The sequence below is a fragment of the Natator depressus genome, chromosome 5 (assembly GCF_965152275.1).
Source record: "Natator depressus isolate rNatDep1 chromosome 5, rNatDep2.hap1, whole genome shotgun sequence".
Taxonomy (NCBI): Eukaryota; Metazoa; Chordata; order Testudines; family Cheloniidae; genus Natator; species Natator depressus.
The window spans coordinates 98,233,035-98,260,997 of record NC_134238.1 but is presented as its reverse complement, the minus strand read 5'-3'; the positions used below and the strand labels follow the sequence as shown (position 1 = coordinate 98,260,997).

General features: G+C 40.9%; 1 protein-coding gene across 3 annotated transcripts in view; it reads left to right on the top strand.

Moving 5' to 3' along the window:
• Nucleotides 1-27,963, top strand: part of PIP5K1B (phosphatidylinositol-4-phosphate 5-kinase type 1 beta) — a 185,406-nt gene that overhangs the window by 103,889 nt on the left and 53,554 nt on the right. For all 3 annotated transcript variants that reach the window (XM_074953282.1, XM_074953283.1, XM_074953281.1), the window contains 4 exons: nt 3,452-3,569; nt 8,560-8,712; nt 10,916-11,215; nt 26,865-27,076. In XM_074953282.1, coding sequence (XP_074809383.1) covers nt 3,452-3,569; nt 8,560-8,712; nt 10,916-11,215; nt 26,865-27,076 — 783 coding nt within the window. The remainder of the gene's footprint in view (nt 1-3,451; nt 3,570-8,559; nt 8,713-10,915; nt 11,216-26,864; nt 27,077-27,963) is intronic.

The following is a 27,963-nucleotide window of genomic DNA, read 5'->3' as shown; positions in this document are numbered from 1 at the left end:
CTTCTCCCAGCCCATACAGTGCACATGGCCTTTTCCAAAGAAACTTGCATTCAGGGAGTCTGAGTCCAGTAACTATACCCAAAACTACCACACCAATTCCAGAAACTTCCGAGTGTGGAGAGCGCTTTTTTTTTTTTTTAGGGTTTTTGATTGATTTTATTATCTAGCTACGCATTTTATGACCCTTTCTTGAGAGCAGTCCCTATAAAGGCAGCTAGTGGTGATGGCTTTTCTTCATGAAATGTATTCAGCACAGGAGTCCCAGTTTTAGGATAAGTAGATCACAGTGAGTGTCCCCCAGGGACTTAAAGCAAAGTAGATGTGTTTACAGGAAGTCTTTCCTGAGAGGTTGATGTATGCATTCAATGAATAGTAAAGACTCCAAACTGAGCAGTTCACACAGGGTCTGCACAGCAAAGCTCCGAGTTGGGGCAGGGGGCTCCTCCACCCCTCCAGGCTGAGCCAGGCGCCACCATTTTGCTAGGCAGATGCACGATGACCAAGACCTAACTCATTCCTAACACCCTCCCCCGCCTCCAATAGAGCTCATATAGAGAGATCTCCCTATTAGGCACATGGGTTACATGGTGACTGACCTAAGAAGAAGCCTCTCGGTTTGAAAGTGAAGACACGTTTCACAAAAAGAATCCCATAACACAGCTCTGTGAAGAGGAAAATGGGCCAGTAGGAAAACTCTAAGGTTGTAAAATTTCTTTTGTCATTTGAGGAAGTGAAATAAAAACGGTGGCCACTACTGAGACTCAGGTAATCACGTTTCACTTGCCTCTCCCTTGGCATATAGAAAACACTGGATATTAGAAGGCTCTCTCATCTGTATGCTTTCTTCCATGCAGACCCCTATACCTAGAATCCCCTCACTGACCTGGTCTTGTTCCAATCAACTTCCTCTTCTGCTGCCACTCACCACCACCAGTCCAGCTCTTGCCCCTTTTTGTGTCCACATTAGACAGTCTCCCAGCTCTCAGTTCACGTATCTGATGTACCTGAGTTGTCCTGCTCAGCCTCTCTAACCCTGGGCTGGACCATGCTCAGTTTAGATGAAATCTTTGGAAAATGTAGCTGCTAAACTCTGATGTGTCTCTGCTGACCATGTGTGACTTTTTCAAAAGTTTATACTTGGCCAAATTTGGGAGTTCTTACTTAAAAACAGCAAAAGGCACATCCCTGATGTCAGGACAATGCACCTGCCATATTTCAAATCTCTGCTTAAAGCATGGAGGCACTGGAGCTTCCTTATGAAATTGTGATAAGAGTTGAACATGGGCAAAACAGTTTAGGTTTTCCCTAATCTTATAATTGGGAACCATTTTTGATTAAATGTTTCGCCCAAATCATTACAGTTTGCCAAAGTTATAGCCAATGGAAAATAGGACCATATAATTGGTGGTGTCAGGCAATCATAACTATAGGCAGTGCTACCAGTTCCAGCTTAATCTCTTGTTTTCTCTTTGCCGTGCCATTTTAGGAGCAACAAACAGATGAATGGAACTGATTTTGTATCTAAGACAGTTTGTGGTAATATCCTATAAAATCTGCAGAATAGTTCATCTGGAAAAAGCAGCTTTTATTAGCAGCTAGCAACCAGGGTAGAGACTGGCTAGCCAGTCAGTTTTCTCTGATGCAATACTTTTAGCCTGTAGTTTCATCAGTTCTTTTATCCCTTGATCTCCTGCTGGAGAGTTTAGGGGGTCAGTTTTGTGGAGGCTCAGAGAACTTTTTTTCCAACTTGCAGAGTTAAGTTCAGTTTTCTACTTTTCCCTGATAATAAAAGATAGATGTAGATGAGCTGGATGAACGTCTTCCATCACAATATGTTACTAATATAATTTCAGTGCGTATATTCGGAATATATTTCAGATTGTCTGTTTCATTTCTGGTAGTAAAACAACTTCGAGTATAAGAAATCAAGATGTTCAGATACTTACTTTGATTACTAGCCATTTATACTTTTTTAAAATAAGTTAGATATTTCTACTGTAAACAAATTTACGCAAAGGTAAATGAACTTTGGGTACATGATGTAAGTCTGAAATGATCAAATTAGGGCATTATGTCCTAGACCAGGGGTGGCCAACCTGTGGCTCCGGAGCCACGTGTGGCTCTTTAGCAGTTAATATGCGGCTCCATGTATAGGCACCAACTCCGGGGCAGGAGCTATAGGGACCAAATTTCCAATGGGCGGGGGGGCAGTCACTGCTCAACCCCTGGCTCTGCCACAGGCCCTGCCCCCACTCCACCCCTTACAACTCCATCCCTCCCCATAGCCTGCAGTGCCCTCACTCCTCCTCCTCCCACCCCAGAGCCTCCTGCATGCCATGAAACAGCTGATCGGGAGGGAGGAGGAGGAGGAGGTGCTGATCGGCGGGGCTGCCGGTGGATGGGAGGAGTGGGGGGTGGGGGGAGCTGATGGGGGCGCTGCTGACGTATTACTGTGGTTCCTTGGCAAGGTACATTGGTAAATTCTGGCTCCTTCTCAGGCTCAGGTTGGCCACCCCTGTCTTAGACCCTGTCTGCATTACAACTTTCATCTGCTATTTTATATCTGGTTACAAGTTACACAGTTCAGTTTGTGTTAACACAGCAGCTATCAGCCATAGCTGTCTGGGTACACATCCTACTATGCTGCTGAAACATGTCTTGTATCAGTTTATCTGGGCAGCTATTCCACAGTCACTTAGCATGGGGTAGAATTCCCACAGGACATGCATCTAGAGCTGAATCACATATAAATGGCAATGCACTCTGGGATGTCCTGCCCAAGAAAGGTGGGGTTTTCTTTTGTTTTTGTTTCTCTGTGGCTGGAGGAAAGGCGGGGGCCGTGGAACAGCTAATCCAGTAACATGGTCATGTTTAGGGTACTCTGTTCACACTGAAAAAAATTTTCTTTTAACCAGTTCAGCACACAGTCATGTGCCAGCCTGCACCTGTGGTGGGGCAAAACACTTTTGGCTGAGCACAGTAATTAACAGAGGCTTTTTCACTGTGTGTCTTGCAGACCCAAAACCAGGTGTAGAGCCAGTTGTGCAAGTTACTGGTTCCAAACTAAAAAGTTATAGGGGTTGAGGGACCCTATGGTAGTGCCATGACCTAGTTTGCAAGAGAGAGTAACACTGAAGGGACACGGAAGGCTGAGATGCTGGTATAAACCATACCTTAAACCATGGATGGTGTGACTGATGATGATGATGGTTACTTCCCTCAGGGTGAGGAGAGGATACAAGACTGCTGTTTTCCTGGCACCACTTTTATATTGACATTTGAATCTACATTATTTCGAATTCCTTTGAGTGACTTTTGTCACAGGATGCCAGTGATCATGGTGGGAAGTATTAAAGGAAAACTAGCTGCAAAAAGAAAGTCTTTAAAAAAAAAAAAAAAAAAAAGTCTTATAATATTTTGCTGTTTTCTTAATTTTGTCTCTTTCATGCAGTGAAGGCAGCAATTTGACCCCGGCTCATCATTACCCCGACTTCAGATTTAAGACCTATGCTCCTCTAGCTTTCCGTTACTTCAGAGAACTTTTTGGTATCAAGCCTGATGATTACTTGGTAAGAATTTGTAATTGTTCCCTGAACTACCAAGACAAAATAAATAAATAAAAAATTGTGATGTGAACACGATTCTAGTTCTCTTGCAGAGGAGGAGGATGGCTAACGATGCTCTAAAGAGGAGTAGAAGTTTTTATATTTTGTAACTGATGTATAAATTTAGCTTTTGCCAAAACTTTTTTTAATTCTCCAGCTTTTAAGTGATTGCTATAAAACCTGCCATGTTAATTGATAGCTTAATACCTAGAGTATTGCTGCTAGTTCAGGTAATTATCTCTACATGAATATTATAATTAGATTTAAAACTCATGTGAATATTGCTAATTGAATTCTAATTGAGTGCTCTCTTATGCTAACTGCCTTATTTATGTACTTCACAAGAAAATAGTGTTTACATGCATATGTTCTAACCTTGACATGGAAAAAGAGATGACCTGAGAAAGACATTGATACCTTTGTAAAGACTACTTTCTGTTCTGTTCCTTTTGATTTGCAGTCTTAGGCCTGGTCTACACTAAAAAGTTAGGTCAGCCCAGCAGAGTAACTCAGAATTCTTCCATTGACCTAGTTACTACCTCTCAGGGAGGAGGATACCTATAGTGACAGGAGCCCCCACTCCCTTCAGCATAGGTAGGATCCACTTTGAAATGATACAGCAACTCACTGGAACTCGGCTGCTGTATCATTTCAAGTGTAGACAAGCCCTTAATAATCATACTTAGGGCCCTACCAAATTCATGGCCCATTATCGTCAATTTCATGGTCATAGGATTTTTAAAATAGTAAATTTCATGATTTCAGCTATTTAAATCTAAAATTTTGCAGTGTTGTAACTGTAGGGATCCTGACCCAAAAAGGAGTTGTGGGGTGGTCGCAAGGTTATTGTAGGGGGGTTGTGGTACTGCTACCCTTACTTCTGAGCTGCTGCTGATGGCAGTGCTGCCTTCAGAGCTGGGCAGCTGGAGAGCGGTGGCTGCTGGCTGGGAACCCAGCTCTGAAGGCAGAGCCTCTGCAGAAGTAAGGATGGCATGGTATGGTATTGCCACCCTTACTTCTGCGCTGCTGTTGGTGTGGTGCTACCTTCAGAGCTGAGCGCCTGGCCAACAGCCACCACTCTCCAGCCACCCAACTCTGAAGGCAGCACAGAAGTAAGGGTGGCAATACCACAACCCCCCTAAAATAACCTTGTGACCCCCCTGAAACTTCCTTTTGGGTCAGGACCCCCAGTTTGAGAAACGCTGGTCTCCCCTTGTGAAATCTGTATAGTCTAAGGTAAAAGCACACAGAAGACCAGATTTCATGGTCCGTGATGCTTTTTTCATGGCCGAGAATTTGGTAGGGTCCTACTCAGACTGTGTGTGTCATGCGCATGCTCAAATGTGAAAATATAACAACCTTGCTGTAAGTTACACAAGTCTGACTTTCTACCTTGTGGGGACCAACACTGTCAAAAAGAGGATGGTCCAAGATATTCCTCCCCCTACAAATCTGCTGCTGCCAAGGTTGTGAAGGGGTCTGTGTAGGGTGTCTTCCCCATTCATTAAGAGGGCAAGATCAGATCATTTTGCAAGTTGCCAGTTCACTTCAGAGCTGTGGGGTCCCTCCAATATGGAGGCCCAGCAGCTTTTTGCATTCCTTGTGCTTAAAGGTCCAATGTGGGGTTTAAAAAAACCTGAATTTTTTTACAAATATTTTTACTTATGTTAACCACTGAGATTCTTTACAGTTGAAAGAATGTTAATAAGCTATTTGTCAATTATTTTAAGTGAAACACACACCAAAATTGGTTTAATAAAAGAATCAAAATATTTCTAGACCATCTCTATCCAGTTTATTTTCATATATTTCTCTCAGCTTGGACTGTGAAACTAGCCTACTTAGTTTTTAAAATACGAATATTGTCCTGCGGTGTTGGCAACCCAAACACAGGCGCATCATGCTAGTACTTGGGTGCCTTATACTGATCCTAACTTCAAATTAAAGTCAAACTTTCCTTTGGGTTATTTGTGTTAGTTACATGGAAATATTTGTTGGGCTGTAGGTTTCACAAAGGCCATGCTTATACAATACTTAAACTGATTGCCATATTTGGGATTGGGAAGGAATTTTCCAATGGGTCAGATTGGCAGATACCTTGGTGGGGTTTTTGCGTTCCTCTGAAGCATGGGTCACTTGCGGGTTTAAACTGGTTCAAATGGTGAATTCTCTGTAACTTTCATTCTTTAAACCATGATTTGAGGTCTTCAGTAACTGAGCCAGAGGTTAGGGGTCTATTTCAGGAGTGGATGGGTGAGATTCTGTGATCTGCGATGTGCAGGAGGTCAGATTAGATGATCATGATGGTCCCTTCTGACCTTAAAGTCTAAGGGCAAATCTGTCTTGCCCTAATCTTTTTAAAAGATGGGTCTGGAGACACTATAGTCTTAGGCCTTGTCTACACTGTGGATTTCAGCCAGCAGTGGCTGGCCACCAGAGAAGCTACCCCAGTGCAGACAGGGAAAGCTGTCACAACCAATTTGTACCAGTGCAACTGAACCCAGTTTCAAGCAGGAGTAAACTACACCAGTGGAATTTGTGGCTTATAGGTTTGTACCAGTTCCGCTTCCCCTCTGGTTAGCCACCAATACTTATAACGGGGGCAAATCTCCACTGTAGGCAGTACTTCATTTTTATAGCCTTTTGATTCATTCACATCTCTGTAGATTCAATTAAAGAGTCTCTAGGGCCACATATTATAATGAGAGCGATCTCAAGTGGAGCCCTGAATTCCAGGGGAGATTGGATTGTAATCCTGAGATCAGAAACCACTGACTGACTGGTAGGCTGGAACCAGTTTTTCCAGTTTTGATATGACTGAAATCCTTGACGAAAAATGGCAGAAATCTCATGAGAATATCTCTTGAGATTTTGCTGCTGTTATATACTCAGCCCTGAATTTGTTTAAAACTGATCCAGATTTGACCGTCTTCTCTCTAGTTATAACAGTCACAGTGTTAGGCCAGAAGAAGTACCTGAACCATTTTCTTTATTTCTAGAAAGTGCTACAGTGGTTTTAGCCCTGCTACTATTTTATTTGCTTCTAAAGGAGTTGGATTTTTTAATTAAAATCAGTTGACAATAAAATCACTCCCCATTTACAACCTCTTACCTCAGCCCCTATCCACTATACTAGATGTGATTCAAAATTCTGTTGTCTTAAACCGTTTCTTTTCAGGCTGCAATACAGCAACTGAAAACAGTGGGATTGCTCTTTTATACTGGTTCCTGTTAGAGAGAGAGGGGGAGGGGAGAAATGGAATGAAAAGTATCTCAGCAACACTAAGTAGGTTTACACTGTTAATTTGCATTGGTGGGGCACAGCTGTTGTAGCTTTGCCGTCTTCCAAATGGTACAGTATGGAAGCACTGCAGGAAGCAGGATGAAGGGGAAAAAATAAATTTGAACAGCTTGTACAAATAAATGGTGACTGGAAAGTATACAAAACATGGGTATTCAGGATGTCAATGTGTTGATCACAAACTATTTATCTTTCTTTTTTAAGTCTTGAGCAAAAGGCTCAAGGTTAGGTTGAGCAAAACTTTGTGGGTTAGGCGGCTTCTTTTGCCAAAAAAAAAAAAAAAAAAAAAAAACCCTCAAGGATAAAATGAGATCCTTGTCTCATAACTTGTAATCCTGGATTTGTGATTTTCCTTATAGACCATCCCTATTTTATTGCAATAATGTAGTTTATTATATTTTACTATTCCAAATAATTGGCTTCAAAACCTCATAGCAATAATATTTTTCACTATTGAGGCTGCATATATTGGTAGGATGGGCTAGAAATGTGGATAATAACAGAATGTAAAGACACTCTTGATTCAAAGGTGTATAGTATAACATTACTAAAATAAAAGTGAAAATTTAATGCATTACCTTTTTAAAAATATGTACTACATGGTGAAACATTTGAACTCAGAGCAAGCATTCATTTTTTAAACTATATTTTCCCCCTAAGCATACTTGTTGTTGTTGTTGTTGTTCCCTTCTCTTCCTCTCCCCACCTCTGCCCCCTTGTTCTTGGACATCTCTGCTCCGCAGCATCATCTACTGATGTCTATAGGACCAAATCCTCGTCCCACTGAAATCAGTGACAGAACTCCTTTTGAATTCAATAGTACTTGGTTTTAGTTTATAAAAAATGATTTCTTATAATGAAGCCCAGCCCTTTTCAGTCACTTTTCTTGATAGTCCTGGTGGAAAGGGCTACTGGTTTAAGGAACAGCCACTCTTGCAGTTGTAAAAAGACCAGAAAACATACTTCTATTTTAAGAATTATTCCCCTCGTACGTAAATAGTTTAAAACACGTTTTTTTTAAGTATAGTTTGTTTGTTTGCAGGGCACTCCCTTATTAATGTTACTGTGCTACAATTTCAATGTGTATGAAGTTATTGACCTTAACTATGCCTTTTTTAAATAGAGGAAAAGAGATTCTTAACAAAGATTTTTTATTAGCATATTAATCCTGCTCTTCAGTTTATTACAAATGAAAATCCCTTGATTACTGGGTTTGGAGAGGAGATGGATACTAAGAGGGTTGAGTGGGGGCATGAAATGTGAATTAACATGGATGCAGTGGAACATTTATAAATATATAGATTTTCTCTTTTTCCCCTATAAGACATCTGATTCCCATCAGTTAAAATATTCTATCTTCTACTTTTTATTTAATGTAAAGGCAAATTGCAGTATGTATTCTTGAGGCAGAAGGCTGCCTCTTCACCATAATGTGGGGGTTGTGGAACATGTCCATGCTCTTCCAATTCTCAACTGTTGGATGATCACCTATTTGGCCTAACTTATGCAGGGGCTGTGGCACCTTGAGAATCGAGGAACTTTAACCATCTTCCTTACTTCCTCCTCCCCCTTTGTACCAGCCATTCTTTTAAAAGATTTTTATATTGAAAACCACCTGTATTGGCTGCAAACTCCATTTTGTCTTTGTTTCAGTATTCAATCTGCAGTGAGCCTTTAATAGAATTATCCAATCCTGGTGCCAGCGGGTCTTTATTTTTTGTAACTAGTGATGATGAATTCATCATCAAAACAGTTCAACACAAAGAGGCTGAGTTTCTTCAGAAGCTGTTACCAGGTTACTACATGGTGAGTAACTGCAGATCATTAATTTTTCTACTTCTATACGTTTTCCATATCCTTCATGTTTCACATCTCCTTTTATTCTGAATAATTTCATTCATTGTCTTCCAGTATTTTTGTCAATTTTTATTTAATGTTTATCTTAATATTTTTATACATTTTACACTTTAAAAGACAACATCTTTGTGGGCATGCACTCACCAGCAAAAAGTAATTTAACCTATGGGTCAAAGTCACTGTTACCTTAAATGCTAAAGGGACACTATCAAGATGGTTCCATTTTAATATAATTCTTATCTTTGTTCATAATAATTTAGTATTAAAATGGAAAGAACTGTTAAAAGTCTAATTTATTTTTCTCCATTTGTTTGTTTGCCCTTTGCATTTCATTCAAGGAGGCCAAAGAAACTAGATTGGTCAATTTCCCTTCAGTTTCTAAACTGCTTTAATCTTGGGTTTTCCTATATTAGCAGAACAACATTTTGTTGAAAAAAATTCTATTCATATAACTTCTTTAAAAATATTAATTTTTAACCAGATATATTTTGGGGCTTCAACTAAGTTGACTGTCTCTTTAATATGGGCCGATTGTCAGCAAAGTGAATAAAATGACCATCAGAAACAAATAGGACTAAATCCTGCAAGAGGCTGCATTCTTCCTGACAGCCACTGAGCTTTGAAGAGGCAAACCTCTCAACACCTCTCAGGTGATGGTCAGCATCTTGCAGGATTGTGCCTGTAGTGAACAGATGTGTCCCCATCATCCCAACCCCCTTTCAAAAAATAAAATCACATGTGGACACTTTCCACCTCATTTATTTGAAATTTACCATGATTATCTGATGGTGGTGGTATTAAGCTAATATAAAGTAACTGTGAGTTTGAATGTTTGTGTAAAGAGACTTCACTCATTTAAAGATTCAGAAAATATATCATAGCTGGTTGTCTTCATTGTTAATCCTTATAATCTGTTTGATTTATGTCTGAATTGGCCATCATACAAGTACACATTATAAAGGCTTTTCTGCTTTGTTTTTGTGAACTAACCATTCACAAAGTTAACATTATACACACAAGCATTTACCAAAATAAAAAGGTTTAATTCATGCGATTCCTGTATCGAGGCTCTTTAAGTAGGAACTTTCTTTCTTTAGTTGTAAAGGGGAACTTTTAACCATAACAGACTTAAAATAGAAATAATTTCTTCTTCACCTGTTTTTCATGTTGATAGTGATTCAAGATATGAGTGTCTAAAATATGGTTCTTGCCTTCCCATCTCTTATCCTCTCCTGCTAGATGCTTGGCCTGCTGTTGAATTTGGGATACGATATAGTTTCCATTTTGACAGACTGTGATGTCGTAAAAGGATCATTACTTTTTTGCATTCTGAAGTAGACAACAATCTGGGCTATAATAAACATAGCCAAAATTGGCAGTAACTCCGGTTTTGCAAAACCTCACTGGGTCGGGCTTTTGTTTCACAAAACCTAAACCAGAGGTGACTTGAATGAAATGGGAACCAAACCCCTTAAAAAAACCTCTTTAGGTGAGAGGGTTGTTCTGTTAAGTCTTCAGTCCATCTCTAGACTCAAGCGAGAGCCCTCTCATGAGGGCACATTAAGGCCAAAAGCAGCAAAAATGCTGAGTTTCTGCTATGCTATTGACCTAATTTAAATAGACCCCATGCAAGAGGACAAAGACACCCTATAGTGTGCAATGATGAAAGACTGTGGTTCTCTTCAAGGCAGTGCAGAAGAGGAAATGTGGTCATGTCAGGAGCTTAAAATGTACAGAGCGAACCACGTGGCCAAAAGTGACATAAAATGGAATCAGCAGGCCATGTCTCTTCCCTCTACACCCCTGCTCTCGCTGCCTCAGTGCCCAGGCATAGGGAGACATGGCCTGGCTTTTGGGATGTCATGGGCATTTCTTTGATTTTTTTGGCCCTGACGCTTCTGTCACCCAGATCCCTCAATTTCATTTAAGCAGTCTCTTCTCCTGGGTTGTGCTAGCTTTTTCAAGTTTGGGCCCAGTGGGATGGAGAGAGTGACTGACTGGTCAAAGAAATTGTTTAGAATATAAAGTAACACACACCCCTTTTTCAATGTTAATATGCTTAAGTGTGAAAACCCCTCTAAAATGTGAATGTTTAAAAAAATCTATTCTAACTTTTTGGTGTGGTTTGTTTTTTGTTTTTGTATTTTTTTAGAATTTGAACCAGAATCCAAGGACTCTCTTACCAAAATTTTATGGACTATACTGTGTTCAGTCAGGGGGCATTAACATCAGAATCGTCGTGATGAACAATGTTTTGCCTCGGGCAATGAAAATGCATTTCACATATGACTTGAAAGGCTCTACCTATAAACGGAGAGCATCAAGAAAAGAAAGGGAGAAATCCAACCCCACATTTAAAGACTTGGATTTCTTGCAAGAGATGCATGAAGGACTGTATTTTGACTCAGAAACATACAGCGCACTGATGAAAACACTACAGAGGGATTGTCGAGTAAGTAAAAGTTGTTCATATTTAAAGTGACATTCAGATTTGTTTAATCCAGATTTATACCAGAGAATACTGAGAACAGAATCTGGCTCTGTGAATCGTTCAAACTAGTGAAGCTTTCTGATGCAATTTAATTATAGACCGATTCCAACTGCAGTTATTTTTTTTAAATGGCATAAGTGTTCTAACTTCAGCTGCTGAGATTTGACATGGGTTGCTATGTAACAGTAAACTGCTTTCTGTGATGAATACCTATTAGAAGACCATAATAAAAAAGGATTAGCACTCAGAGGTTTTGTACTTTGGGATTTTTTAATTGTTCTCTGAGGTATAGCAAGTATAATTGTTGTACTGTTCTCAAATGTGCAAAAGTATGTGCAGGCCTGTCGGTGCTGTATGTTGCTTTGTTAAATGAATCCGTGCATTAGCTAACAGAAGTTGACAAAGTGAATGAAACCCCAGTGGCAGCAGATTCTGGTTTAGTTCTAGAACATAATCCCATAAGGATTATATGACAGAGTGTCTATTTGAGCAAGGACTGGACTTGATGAGCCAGGAGGTCTCTTCTGGTCCAAGGCTGGAAGGGTTGGGAGTAGAACATATTGCAAGGCTTTTCAAGAGGAGGGTGAGACTGTCTGTCCTTGCTCTTAGAAACCCCTCTATCCAACTGGGAGGATGGCATTAGTGACAGTGGAGGGATCCCCTGCCATAAGGGAAGTTGCTGTGAAAGGGAGAGTGAACACAAAGGAGGAAATAGGAGAGATTCCCAGGGCTCTGAGAGGTCCACTGAAGAAGAAAACTGGATTCTGTAGGAGTCCTAACAGCTCAATGAGAAAACAGTAGCATGGATGGGATGAGCTCATAGCCTAGAAAGGGCATCCCTTACAGCACTTTGTTGTTTGCAGCCACCTGTCAAGTCGAGTCTTGTTGTTGAACATGAATGCTACCTTTTGTTTAATAAATGAGTGTCCGAAATGGCTTGTGCTTTGTAAGTAAAACAGGGTGATCTAACAGTCAGCTGCATGCTCACTGTCAGACGCTTTTCTAACAAAGGGCATTGTTTCTTTAGCGTTCTGCAGTGAGCATGTCCTGAGTTTCTGCCATTAGCGATAATGCAGAGTGCACCAGTGTGTCCCATCTGGAAATCCAGGTGCTCTTTTCCGCCCCCAGTTGTCAGAAAGGTTAATTACACAATCACAGCTTTTGAGAAGAAGAATCTGGTGTACAGAAAATGGTAAACAGATTGTTTGTTTGTTTGTTTAAAAGAGACAGAAATAGACTGAATATTAGATTAAAAACAAGAATCAGTAATTTGATTGTAATATGTGAAAGGGTTTCTTATTGGAACTATATTTCAAATCATGATGTATTCTCAGCATGTATTCTATGTTGAGGTCAGGGCTAAACATCAGTTTTCTCAGTGTCGCCTAAATTTAACTGTAAAAAATAGCCTTGAGGCTTTTAAAGGCAGAGTTAGGTTTTATTGTTGTCACAGAGGGCAGAGAAGCAGGTCTTTGAATACTAAGCGCTTGTCTACACCACCACTTAAGTCGATGTAAGTTACGTTGCTCAGGGGTGTAAAAAAACCGTACCCTGAGCTAAGTTCCCTTTAAGCTGCTCAACCATGCAGCAGCCTATTAAGCGCCATGCAGGCACTCGGGCTGCAGCAGGGAGAGGGTCCTCTCCCCCAGCCCTGGCCCCAACCTAGCCTAGCCTAGCCTAGCCATGGACCTGCCGCAGCTGGAGGACGCACTCCTCCATGGCCCCAGCCCAGCCCCAGCACGGACGGTCCTGCCACGGCGGGGGGAGACGTGCCCCTCTCCTGCCCCCCAACCCAGCTCTGGCACAGACCTGCCGTGGCTGGGGGAGTCTTCCCTCCTGTGGCCCCAACCCAGCCCCGGAGCTGCTTCCCCCTCCCCCCTCCCAGCCCAGGTGCTGTTGCGTGGGGAGAGAGCTGGGTGGAGTTCTCGTTCTCTCTCTCTCCCTCACAGCCCCAGGGCAGCCTGTACCCCAAACCCCTCATCCCCAGCCCCACCCCAGAGCCCGCACCCCCGGCTGGAACCCTCACCTTCCCATACCCCAGCCCTGAGCCCCATCCCATACTCCAAATCCCTCGGCCCCAACCCCACCACATGAATTTAATGTGCACCAATATGGAGGTGATGTGTCAAACATCACCTCCACAATGGTGCGCACAAAAAAATTCATTCACTCATGGGTGGGAAAAATTAGAGGGAACACTAGCCCTGAGCAACATAACTTGCATCAACTTAGCGCAGTGTAGACACCGCTTTGTCTGTGGGAGACACTCTCCCACCAACATAGCTTCCGCCTCTCACTGAGGTGGAGTAATTATGTCGGCGGGAGAGCACTCGCCCATCAACATAATGCGCCTTCACCAGACGCGCTATATCGAGGCCACTACATCAATACAGTGGTGCCGATTTTAGCACAGTAGTGAAGATAAGCCCTAAGATTATAGATTTTATATTTATGTACATCTTCTTATGAGTCTACAATGTCTGTGTTGTTTTTTACCCCTCTACCCCAAACCAAAAATAACATTTATTCATACACATGAAGGTTGGCAAAAAGGACTGAAATGCAGATTGTGATGCTGTCTTACACCAGTTCAGTGGTTCTCAAACTTTTGAAAGATGAGCCTGTCCTTCAGAAAAATGAAACCAACTGCTACCACTTCTGTCCTGCCCATGTGGTGTTAGAGCAGGGGCGTGCAAACTTTTTGGCCTGAGGGCCACATCAGGTTTCCAAAATTTTATGGAGGGTTGGTTAGGTGAGGCTGTTTTTCCCCAAACAGCCAGGTGTGGCCCGGCCCCTGCCTTCTATCCGACCTCCCCTGCTTCTCGCCCCCTGATGGCTCCCCTGGGACTCCTGCCCCATCCAACCCCCCCCCCCCGTCCTCTGACGGCCCCCCTGGGACTCCTACCCCATCCACTGCCTTTCTGTTATCATTCACTCAACATACTAGTTAGAGCAAGAGTGGGCAAACTTTTTGGCCCAAGGGCCGCATCGGGTTTTGGAAATTGTATGGAGGGCCGGTTAGGGGAGGGGGGGTGTGGCCATCCCCACCCTGCTTCTAGTCCCCTGACGGCCCTCCCCGGGACTCCTGCCCCATCTACCACCCCCTGCCCTGACTGCCCTCCGCAGCCCCATCCAACCCCCCCCTCCTTCCTGACTGCCCCCCTGGGACCGCTGCCCCCATTTAACCCCCCCTGTTCCCTGCCCTCTGACAGCCCTGACTCCTGGCCGCCCAGAGCATTGTGCCGGCAGCGTGGGGGAGGGGGAACAGCAGGGGAGGGGCCGGGGGCTAGCCCCTTGCTTCAGAAAACACTGCTCTTGTTTATTGCAATTGCTTATTACAATACCTGTTTTCCATTAAATAATGTGTACAGCATATTATATACAAAGGTGAGGGAATATACAATGCTAGGGTTACAGTAGCAAATGATGCAACATCAGACTTTAAGCTTCGTCAAGATGTATTAAAATTAAGTTGTATCTGGAGCCAAATTCTTGCTTGATGTATGCCACTGGCGGCGGGGAGGGAGAGGAAGAGCAGCTGTCTGCATCTGTTTATTTTCTATAATTTAATGGATCACTTTGTGTTCGCATGGAATCAAGTGAAACTCAGCTATTTCAGGCGATCATTACTTTAAATTTGAATCTGGGTTGAATTCAGATTAGAATCTGAAATTTGCAGGTGAAACCGAAGAAAAGTCTAATCCAGGATTTCATCAAAATTCCCATTAACTTCAGTGGGATCCTGATGAAGAACCTAAATGGGTTGGTGAGGGGGACTAGAATACTAATCACAAGACCCTGAAGTACCTTGTTGTTACCTGGTAGGACACACACTGCTGTCTAGTTAACCATTTGCTCAACTACTCATATGTTTGTTCTTGTATAGGTTCCTGTCCTTGAGTGGGAACTGAGACAGTTTTATTTTGAGGAAGGAGAAAAACTGCGCTTTATAGCAGTGATTTTTAGGAAACGATAGTATTGCCAACCACAAGTGTTCAAAAATCATGAGGTCAGTTTAATAGCCATGAGGGTTTTACGAAATAATAATTTCTATGTTCTTTTTACAATAAAAGCTGTTTTATCTTTGACATAGGGGGGGAAATAGGAGGTGCCGGTAAGTGAAAAATGCTAGTTAACTAAGAGGGAGGGGGTTGGGATGTGGAGCATGGTCTCTGGGAGGGAGTTTGGGTGCAGGAGGGGGCTCGGGGCAGCAGGTTGGAGCATGGGGGTTCAGGGTGCTGGATCTAGGGGCCGCTCACTTCGAGCAGCTCCCCACAAGCAATCACCTGTCCCGGCTGCTCCTAGGCAGAGGCGTGGCAGGTGGCTCTGTGCACTGCCTCTGCCTGCAGACATCACCCCGGCAGCTCCCATTGGCCGGAATTTCCAGCCAATGGGAGCTGCATTGCTAGCGCTTGGGTCGGGGGCAGCGCACGGAGCCGCCTGCCACACCTCCACCTAGGAGCAACCAGGACAGGTTGCCGCTTGCAGGGAGCTGCCCGAGGTGAGCAGCCCACGGATCCAGCACTCCCCTGGCTGGCCCCATGCCAACCAGACTATAAACCGGCATTTCAATGGACATCAGAAATGTTGGTTTATAGAACTTTCCGGTTGGTGAAGTGCTGGATAAAACCGCTTTTACTGTATTTGCTGTCTGGCTTTTGAAACTTTGGAGTTCACTTGGGTCATGTTTTCAAACTGCTCTTTGCCATCATGAAGTCTAGAAACTTTTGATTTTATTTTTAAATGAAAGCTGAGATTTTCCTGTAATCAAAGTATTCCATGAGCTAAACACCAAATATCATGAGATTCCCAATAAAATTGCAAGAGTTGGCAATACTGAAACAGCTCCCCACAACGGAACGTGAATGTATGCAGGTATTTTCTTTTGTCCTTCTCCCAATTATTGTACTGGGTAACGTTTTTTTTTTTTGTTTTTTTCATTAGGTCTTGTGTAATCAAGTCATTACTAAACTAATGTCAATTGCCCACATTTACAAATGGTTCCTGAGCCACCACTTTTTCATTAGTGTGTCAGCATTCAGGAGGAAAAGGGAGTGCTGAGAGTCCTGAGCAGTGTAAACCCTGAATCAGTGTACGTACCCAGCAGGGTGCTCTCTCAAATTGTCTAGACACTGATTCCATTCCAGGCACAGTTCATGAGCTTATTCCCAAACAGTTATTTTAAAAAAAAATAAAAAAAATTAAGGTTGAAAGTTGTGTTTCAGGAGAGATCAGCCAGTGCCCTAACACAAATATGATACTTGACAGAAATTTTCACAGAAATCCCAGAGTTAAAACTTGGGCAAGCTAACAAGAGGTGTGCCAGATTTCGGATGATGTTCTCTGTCTGGTCTATTTAGCAGCAGAGCCAAGACTTTAAAGATTAAGGCCCAAATCCTGCAACTATCTGTGTGTGGATGGACCCTTCTACTCACATGGAGTCCATTTGACTGTAATGGGGCTCTTCGTGGCCTCATGGGCCCACCCACAAGGAGGATATTCTCACTTATGTAGTTTGGGGAAAATATTTATTTAAAAAATATATAATAGTTAAGAACTCTGAAACATGTGCCTTAGGCATCTGGTAGGAATTTTAGCAGAGACTAATGTGCTTCCTTTGTGGTATCCTAATATACAGTCTATAGATCTTTCCCTTATCTTATGGCAAACATTATTCCATCAACTTTAATGCATATTTAAGGCTCAACAACAAATTAGGAAATACAAAAGTTAAACACCCACTTGAAATCTAGCCTATTTTAAAAAATAAGTTAAAAATAGTTTCAAGAACTACACCTATGGTTTTTATTATCCAATCTTTCAGCTCTTTTAGTCTTAGCTGTTGTGTGGAGCTGTAGATAAACAAATTTCAGGTAGAAGTGTAATGTTAAACTAGACATCCCATTATTGTTTCAATGGCTATGTTAACTTGGCTGCATTGTGTACATCAGCATTTCCTGTTGCTGTTTTTCTAGTTAAACATTTATATTTTTAGTGTAGCTGGTAGAAAAATGTAAATATGTTTCTCACAAATTTTGAAAAGTTTTCTCATCTGTCCGTTTTTTTCTCTTCCTTCGTACCCTTTTCCCCCACTGCCCTTTTTTCCCCCCTTTTTCCATGTTGCCACTGAAAAAGGGAAAGCAGATAGGAAAGAGAGGAGGGAAAACCGGGTATGTGTGTGGTGGTTTTTTTGTTTGTTTGTTTTCCAGTTTGGGGGGGGGCAGGGAATTCAGTTTTGGGAAAATGAAGAATTTTTATAAAAAGGCCATTTTTTCACTTAAAAAAAAATTTTTTTTCAAATGAAAATTTGTGACAAGATAAACCATAAAATATCCAATGGCCAAATTGCTATTGGTACTCTAGAGACGACATGAACTTAAAAAGAGAACATTTGTCCTGATGATTTTTTTACCTACAGTTTTAATAAGTAACACTCTAATTTTACTGTAACTGAAAGAAATTGGGGGGTGGATTTCTCCATCTTATTTCCAGTTACTTTTATTTGTATGTTTCACAGGACTTCTGTGCAGTCTGTTAGACCCTGATCTCAAGGTGGCCACCAAAACAGATCAGCTTTCAGGAATAGATCCATACTCTGTTTTTCTCTTGTTGGTTTGTGTGGGTCTTTTATACAGCAACAGCAGGAGAGAAGAATGTTTTCTTGAAAGGCGGGGAAAAATGTGATTGTAAAGTCACAAAAACTAACAAGGAGCATTTGGGGGCAAGTTTATTAACAAACTGCTTTTAACAATTTGTTATTTCAGTGACTAGATTTCAAGTTGACAAATACCTTTAACTTCTGTGTTTCCTGCCTTTGTATGATCTTGTTTAAAATTAGTCTCAATATTCCTTAACATAGATGTTTGCCATTTAATATATTATACAAATAATGCTGGACTCTGAGAAGGAGAATAATAGGTACTGGTTCAGTATAAAATACTGTTTTCTTCAGATTATGCAATAGTACGCAATTGAAAGCTAAACTTATTTTTAATTGTCAGTGTTAATTATAGGTTTCAGAGTAGCAGCCATGTTAGTCTGTATTTGCAAAAAGAAAAGGAGGACTTCCGGCACCTTAGGGACTAACAAATCTATTTGAGCATAAGCTTTTGTGAGCTACAGCTCACTTCATCAGATGAAGTGAGCTGTAGCTCACGAAAGCTTATGCTCAAATAGATGTTAGTCTCTAAGGTGCCACAAGTACTCCTTTTCTTTTAGTGTTAATTATATAGATAAAATATATAATGAAAATACATATTTCCAATGTATAATATTCAAGCTTAAAAAAAATACAAGTATACAGTACCAATATAAAGCATTCTACCTCACTGAATCAATTTGTTCTTCTTGGGCCCATTAGTATTTTCCTATAGTTTAGTATTCTCCTATGGTTTTCCTTTGAGACCGGCTTTACTTCATGATGTAAATCAATGTAAATCAACATTGCTTTATTTCTTATGGTTAAATAGAAAATGGATCAGAGTCAGTTTGATAACTGTGTGACCTAAATTTCTTGGTTTTATTCTTAATCATCATGCTATTCATTACACTGTTGTTCTTTGCTTCAAGTAATAAATTATTAAAGCACAGCACAGATTCTCAATTTCCAATAGACATAATTACAGTTCCATAAATATTAATAGAAACTGTTTAAATGTGAACTGTCCAAAAAAAAGTGGAAGCTTCATCATGTATGTTACACACTAAGATATGAAAGACACTGAAATGATGTAACACAGACATTGGAGAGAGTTGAATTGTGCAGTTTTTAGAGATTTTTGTGCTAAAGATGAAGACTGAACTGAAAATCAGATTGTTTTTTAATAAAATGAGCAAATATTTAAACGATTGATGAAATTGGGTGGGTGGGGGGAGTGTAGGTGCATATCTGAGGAATGATTCTGGCCATGTATGTATATTAACAGTAATTAAATTTAAAGCAGTCAGATCCCTTTGGGAAATGGGTACCAGTATGGTGGTAGTTTGTTTTTCCCTGAACTAATTCTCAGATGACACAGAAGCCAAGTAAAGTTAGGCAACATTTCATTGTTAGTATTGGCAAGATGCTCCAACTGAGATCAGAATATCCTTGTGCTAGGCACTATACTGATGCATTGTAAAAGATGTACACCTGAAATACTCCCTGCCCCAAAGCATTTATAATCCAAATACACAGCACAGACAAAGTATGGGCGAAAGGAAGGATTATCATCTCCATTTTACAGAGGCTGTCTGAGGCACAGATAGAGTAGATGACTTGCTGAAGGTCAGATGGGAAGAATATGGTAGAGCTGGGAATTGAATCCTATCTTGGGAGTCCCAGTCCAGTGTCTTAACTACAACACCATCCTCTGTCCCTCAGAGTGCAAGGCAGGTGAAGTAATTCATCAAAGAGAGCTGATAGGTAATCTAATAATATCTTGGTGATATAGATGTTTATTACAAAGTAGTGCAGACCCTTTGGCCCTTCCAAACTGTTGTTTCTAATCCAGTTACCCACCAAAGCATGTTAGTTTAACATAAACGGAGAAACTTGTATTCTAAGAGAACAGAGCCAATGACAAGACCTTGATTTTCCTGGAAATCTTTACATCCTGTGTCACGCACACAAAGCACGCTCTTGTATGTCAGAGTCATCTGTAAGCAGCTTTGGAAATTTCTGATTGAAGATGAGTAAAACAGTGAACTTGGTCACTTTTTCCACTCGCTGCTGAATCAAGCAAGACCAGATCAGAAAAACAGAGCACCTGTCAGGAGGAAGAAGGCTGGTAGGAAATGGGTGTGCATGCACATAGGGTTTTGGTAGTCTGTTGAGAGGATGGGACCTGCACCTCTTCCAGATATCTTTCCTATTGGTCTTTCCTTGACACTTGACATCCACTTGCCACCCACCTAAACCTCTGCTGACTAGTTTTTACCCGACCACAATATTCCCTAACCCTCCTCACTTCCCACACCCACCACAGCCATAGTCTTGTTCCCCAGCCAGCCCCCTTCCAGCCACCATGCTCTAAACCAGGGGTTCTCAAATGTCTTTGCATGGTGATCTCCCCCCCTCCCCCGCCCCGACAACAAAAATTACTACTCTACCCCATGAGAGGGAACCAAAGACAATGCTGCAGCCCGAGCCCTACCACCCCAGGTGGGGGTGGCCAAAGCCTGAGCCCCACCATCCCGGGTAGGGGAGCCAAAGCCCCAGGGCTTCAGTCCCAGGTGGGGGGGCCTGTAACCTGAGCCCTGCCACTCAGGGCTGAAGCTCTTGGGCTTTGGCCCCAGGCAGTGGGGCTCTAGCTTCGGCCCCGGGTCCCAGCAAGTTTAATGCCAGCCCTGGTGACCCCATTAAAACAGGGTCTCGACCCACAGTTTGAGACCTGCTGCTTTAGACCTCTAAGCAGTCTCCTTGTATCTCCGACTGTTGTCCATATTATAACTCTCACAGAGGGCAAAGCCTATCCAGATGAGCAGCATCTATTTAGCGTGTGAGTTTATGGACCAAAATTCCCCAAAGGGGATTGCAAAACCACACAATGTCCTAATTTTATGGTTTGGGTTTTTTTCCTATCCTACTTGGGTCAAAAGTGAGCAAAAGATTCCAGTTATTATCAATGTGCTTCTGTATAAAAACTTCTAATCGTGTAACTGAAAGATTTACTAAATTGTTGTGGGATTACAAAAAAAAACCTTGTCTGAACCCAGTTTATCCAGAATTTGTGTGTCCTCCACCTTGTATAGAAACAAATTTTGTTTGTACTAAGCATTTCAAATATCGCCTGAAAAATTCTGATGATCAGGTTTACATGTATTGTAGAAAAGGGACATGTGAAGGAGTTTTTGAGGATGACCAACTGGAGACTTTTGGTTTAGACAAAAAGGTCTTATTGTAGAACATTCTGATTGAAATTTTTGCCTCAAGGGGGGCGGGGGGGAAAGGCAAGCACGCTTACCTGCAGTGCTGAAATCAAAGTTTTAGATGGCTTGTGTTCCAAGTGTTTACCCTGATGTGGTGTATCTGTTGGGTATGCAGTAGCTTAGTTTTAGACCTGGCATGTATCTTTACACATTTGGGAGAATTATGTCATTGTGCATGAATAGTCTGTTGGGCAGTGGTGAAACAAAACATCCATTATCTAATGCTAAGCAATTAGATGTACTATTTCGACAGGAGCAGTTTTACAAATGACGAAAAGTTGTCAATCAAAATGCTAATGACCTAGAAACTGGCAAATGTACTAGAAGATGCATTATAGGTTTTTTTAATTATTTTCTCAAGTGCTAGCTTTTCCAGAAAAAAGAGAGAAGGGGGACTTTTTATGTAGCGCTCTCTGGAAAATTCTGAGTCAAATAGCCTCAACCTCCATTTTGCTGAGTAAGAGAGATGATATGACTGCCAGTGAGGGAACGAAAAATTTCTGAGTTCTAAAAACTGCTCTTACATTCTCTCTTCTATTATGGCAAGTTATTTAACCTTTCTGCCTCAGTTTTCCCAATTTAAAATTCAGGTAATACTTAGATGCCTCACAGGAGTGTTATGAGGATTGAGTTACTGGTTTTAAAGTATTCTGAAGAAGAGAATCAATATTTAAATGCTAAATAGAGCTGGACAGAAAATAGGGGGAGGGAATGGGAAATTTGTCATTTTCCTGTTTGTTTCTAGTTAGCATATATCAAGATGAATTTCCATCTGACCAGCCTAAGTGTCTGTCTGCTATTTTTAATTGGAATGCAAACAAAACTAAAGGGCCAAATTCAGATTTTGAGTAACTAGGTATCTGTCCAGTCCACCCAATGGAAGTTGGGCCCACCTATTCCAAAGCTAAATTTGTCCCAAAGAATTTAACATATAATTGAATTTATTTTTCTTCCTTTTCTGAATACACTTGCAACATTTAGTATTAAGAAATCATTCGGTCTCTGGAGCCAGTGAATCAGGAAGACAAAACAAAGAGACACGTTTGTTTGTTAGGCAACATTCTCTATACTTACAAAATTATATATAAATAAAATGAAGTCTTTAAACACTTCAAACAGTTGTGTAGTCTCTGTTCATAAGTTTCATAATTCATAGTATTAGAGTCGTTAACCCACTAATAGCAGAAATTCAAAATAGCTATTACAGAAGCAACAATAGTTAATCTAGTTGTGATCATGAATTTTTAAGAACAGGGCAGTTACTTCATACTGTTTTTTGTTTGTTTTGTTTTTTTTACCAGAAAGAGTTTTATTGCAGTCTGTATTTTTCTTTTATTGCATTAGCAGAGAACATTGTGAACTTGACTGAGGAAATTAAATTTTAAAAGAGCTACATTAATGGCCTGACTTAAACCTACTAAACTAAGGAAATTCAGAGTTAAGGACAAAAAGCTCTTTTCCCAGAAGAACTTCAGATCTAGGCTTTATTTTCTTCCAGCCTTAATTCAATCTGTTGTGTCCAAATGCTGCAGCTCATACGGCATCTGAGTACCCATTGCAGTGTTATGGAGCACCAGGGATAGATGTCTGTATGGCCAAATTTTATTTTCTTTTGTGGGCTTATGTAAGCCCATAGTTTTTTGTATCTTTCTGCTTTGCCTAACATGTATTGTAGCACACGTGGGATGTTTCCATGGCAGTCAGCTATTGTTTGAAGGCCAGATTCTGATCTCATTCACATCAGCTGAAATCCAAAATAACCCTCCATTTCTTCTAGCGTAATGTATTCAGAGATAAAAATCTGGTCAAGTATTTTTTTTTATCAGTAGCATTAGCAATTATATTATTGTCACTATCCAAAGTCTATTAAAATCAGCAGTTCAAGTCTCTAGATGTACGTTTTTGGATTTCAGATGCTAAATTCAGGATCAACGAAATACATCTAGAAAATAAATGATCTATTTGCAAAATCTGAAAAGGTTGATTGTGTATTCCATGTGCTCATGACATTAGTTTTTGTGAACCTGTTTAGCAGTTCTGTTGTGAGGGGGTCTTTCTACACTGTAATAGTTTTGCATGTGCTGTGATAGCCCGTGGCCAAATATTATACATGCAGACCCCATCATTAGTCTGTCTACAGCACATGCAGCATCAGGAACACAGTGCTGTTCAGAGGCAGAGCTAGTTGGTTCATCGTGGGCTTAGGTGGTAGCTTATGTGGTTGGCTCTCGCTAGGGTTATTCCCAGAGCCCCTGACTAACTCAAAGACTCAGCAGAGAGAGAACCCAATCATTCAAATGGCAATGTGCGTGGGAGGGAGGGAGAAGAATTTTTCATAATTTACTTATGGCATACTCTTTTTGACAGTGTATTGTCTCTTAGCACATAATACATTCAGCTTGGACACTATTTTTGACAATCCTGTTAAATCTTTGTACAGTACAAGTTAAGAATAGAAGGGGCAACTTATACGGCAGTCACTGTTTTAATGTACACTGAAAATATTTCAGAGTATTATTATTTCAGTTTATTCAGGATCTGTTCAGCTGGTTTATGCACTTAAATGTCTAGAGAGCAAGAATAGGATTCAAATGGCTACAGTAAGCCCTGGTCTACACGGGGCGGGGGGGGGGAGGAGAGTCGATGTAAGGTATGCAGCTTCAGCTATGAGAATAGCATAGCTGAAGTCGACATACCTAGATTGACTTACCGTGGTGTCTTCACGCCAGTGAGTCGACTGCCGCCGCTCCCCCGTCGACTCTGCTTGCGTCTTTCGCGGCTCTGGAGTCGACGGGAGAGCACTTAGGGATCTATTTATCATGTCTAGACTAGATATGATAAATCGACCCCCGATATATTGATCGCTACCAGCCAATCCGGCGGGTAGTGTAGACCTACCCGAAGGTTCACATAGGTTGCTGCATGTAAAAATGAAATATGTGCTGAGGGTCTGCCTAGGAAAAAATGTCACTTTGCTCACTTCAGTTTCCAAGAAATTTAGAGCAGCTAAGTAGTAGTACATGGTTAGTTTTAGTGATCCTGGAACAAAAATGAGGACAGCAATGAAACTTAGTCAATTTTTAGCGCAAGGAGCAGGGGCAAAAGGAGATGAGGGTGGATCACTTCAGTAGGAGTTCTTCTGTATTGCACAATATATCCCTCTGCACTGGCAAGCTGGATATACACCTTAGTCTTTCAAGAGACTGTATCAGATATTAACTTGATGTTAGACCTTGATTTTAATTCAGCGGAACCATGAAGTATCTAATCCCAAAGGGGTAGAGAATGGGGCAAGCACAGATTTCATTAAAGCAAAGAATGTGAGCTGATTTTTTTTAAGTGAAGTGCACAAATGAAAATGGCACCATCTTCCCAAACTTATTTAGTTGATGAAATCAGGATTTACATAGACACTGATATTGGCTGTAATACCAGAGTAGTATTTTCAGAAGGGCAAATGTTAATTTACCTTTTATGTTTGTGCAATATGCTAGACATCTGCTTTCTCTCCATTTTAAATGGCACACACACAAGTCGTCTTGTACCATCTATTTTTATAAAAATAGGCAACCTATGAAAATAAACCTTTTTAAAACAAACTTTATTTACTGTGGCAGGGGCAAAGAGAACCGTACTTGTGTGAGTTCCTGACTCTAGTATTCAAATGTATTCATGCAATACAGGATCTTGTATTCCTTAACGACACTGTTTTTTTGCAGTTCCAGATTCCCAATGCCATAAACCAGGAAGTGTTTAGTGACCCATCAGTCCCACATTCTGTGTAATGAATTAGATTTTCCTGATCTTCTCATGTGCTATTCTAGATTCTTTTATTTTACTGTTGCCCAAAAGGCTGTATTAGCAGGATCAGAGGATGTGCTGGGGTGCTGATAGCTTCATCTCATGCATTTGAGTGTATGGAGGCACTTTTCTTGCACTTTGTTTGAAGCCAACCTGTTCCTCTTTTACAGAAGAATTCTGCAAGATGTGTGTGTTCGACTTTGCTCAGTTACCTCCTTTATATTCAGACCACTTGCTCAGTCATTTGATATGTGTTACCCCAGAGATCAGAGTGAGACCTGACCTTTCTGCAGTTAGGGTACAATGTAAGACTTTTTGTGCAAGCCTTTCCGCATTAACAATGGTGGTAGAAGGAGGCCTTGATGTTTCTCATGGAAGACAGCTATGAAAAAGGATTTAATTCAGGAAAGTAACACGAGATGCAAGAGAGTTGCAGAATGGGGATAGAACGGATACTCATATCAAGTGTGTGTGTGTATGTATGTATGTATGTATGTATGCCTTCTAGTTACTACAGTGATGAGTGCTTTAGAAATGTGCATATTGAATAAAACAGCCTCCCCACATCCAAGTCTGCAGTCAATGGTTGGTAAGATACAGTGTTTTTCATAGGTGGTGGATCTCCCAGCTATGTTGAAATCTTTTCTGATCTCCTTTTGAAAATGCAAGTATGTGCACTGGGTTTCATAAATTAACCCAGTGTTTTGTGTAAAACACCAATTCAGTCAGGCTCTGATAAGCTTGACTGAATTGGCACACCTGGAGTTACTGTGCTTCATTTGTTGTCTCTGTAAAATCAAATTGTTCTTGTTCCTGGTAAAATGACATAACATTTTGCAGTTCAGTGCCAAAAATTACAACATTATCAGTAAGGCATCTTGTATCAAAACCTGTGTTAAATTATTCTTGAGCTGCATGAAGAAAAGGGCACCCGTTGCTCCCTGTAATTTCAAAGAGAAATATGAAGTTAAATAGGTTGCTATTCCTGTGCCAAACAGGGCTTTCATATAGGATGTTTGATACAATACCTATCTGTCGCTGATTCTGATATAGTATTAAAATGTAAAAAGGGGGACTGAAGGAGATCCTAAGAACAGTTAATTGACTCAGACAGAGGTTTTTCCTTTTAATGGAGTTCCTCTGGATTCATACTGGTGCAACTGAGATTAGAATCTCTTTCATACTTGCAAGAATGGGGAAGTGGAACCTGTCAAGGTCAGGGAGTCAATGTGATTGGTAGGACCAGGGGAGGGAACTGGTTAAAAATCAAGTCATAGTTCAAGTATAAAGTTTATATTCGCCAGTTTTGGCCTGTTACGGAGAGATTGTCAAAGGCATAAATGGGAGTTAGATGCCAAATCCGACTGACTTTTCATGGGAGTGGGGCATCTTGACTGCCCCTTTTCCTTTTTGAAAATCTGCCCTTCAAGGATTTTGTTCAGCACTGGGTTTGTGTATATATATATAGCAGATAAGGTAAAAATAATGTATATAGTGCATCAGAGTAGAAGACAACTAATTAACTGCTTCCTCACTAGAAATGAAATGGAGTTGCTGGTGAGGCAAACTCTCCAGCTGAAAACGGCCTTAGATTAAGCCTTACATTTCTATGTACTTTAGTTTTCCAGCTTTTAATGAGGGTGCTGTGATGGTTAGCTTATTAACATTTGTAAGTTGCTCTGGGAATCTCAGACAGAAGGTGGGAGGCTAGTACAAAAATATTACTTTGGTTAACATTTCTGCAAACTGTCGTTGTCAAACCCGTTATATTGACATACCTGTATGGGTTTTTTCCTTTTATTTGGATTTTCTCCAGTGGTTGAATTACACAGCAGAAATTTTAAATTGTGTGTAGTCATTTGTGTGTGTTACAGTACACGCAGTCATTCTTCATTAATAGGTGCTGGAAAGCTTTAAAATCATGGATTATAGTCTGCTGCTGGGGGTCCATGTATTGGACAGTATCACAAAAGAGAAGGATGGGGAGAGTTCCCAGAATGCATCTGATGCCAAACGTCCTGGGGGACAGAAAGTTCTCTATTCTACAGCCATGGAATCCATACAGGGACCTGGAAAGTCTGGGGAATCTGTCACCACAGAAGCTACAAATACGTAAGTCCCCAAAATCTGTTAAAAATTGACTGGGAATTTCTAAATTTTATTTCTGCAAACTGTTTTACGTTATATTAAATCTAACTCTGGCTAGCTTCCCATCCAGGAAGGCACTACGTAGGAGTGACTGAAGGATTAAGCTAAATGCTTCCTTAAAAAACATTCCAAGCTTGCATACCAAGGTTCACTGGAGACCAGGAAATAAAAACTTTGATTCAGTTTATTCATCTTTAAATACATGATAGCAATTGCAGTTCTAATTCAGAACAATTTATCGGCACGTAGTGAACTCACTTGTAATGACTTTCATTATATATCTTTTATAAGACCTCCACACAATCTCTGCTTAACTGTAAACAGTGTCATGCACTGTGAGCAAAGAGATTATTGATATTGATTATATTGATATTTCTGTAGTGCCTGTCATCCCAAAGAAATGTACTCGCTACATACACAGGAATTGCTTCACCAACTGTTGAAGTGCAGCCACCGCTGAGGTGGAACAAGACAGATATTTTAACAGGTTACAGAAACACCACACTACAGTTCAGAACATATTACTCTCCTCTTCCTATCTAACTGAAGCTGCAGAGGAATTTTAGATAGGCAGATTGTAATTATCCAGGTTGGAATTCAGCCAGAACACCAATGTTAAGACTCCTTCACTTACAAATAGTGCCATGGAATTTTTAATAACCATGGTGATCAGCACCTCTGCTTTATATCACATTCAAAAGACAATACTTCTGTCACCTTAATGTCTGACAACAGGCTGTGACATGCAGAGAATTTTAAGGTTGTGACAGATACATTTTACAGAAAGGGGTGAAACATTTCAACTTTTGTCATTCCAAGAATCAAGGGCTCCTCAAATTATTCTATCCTTG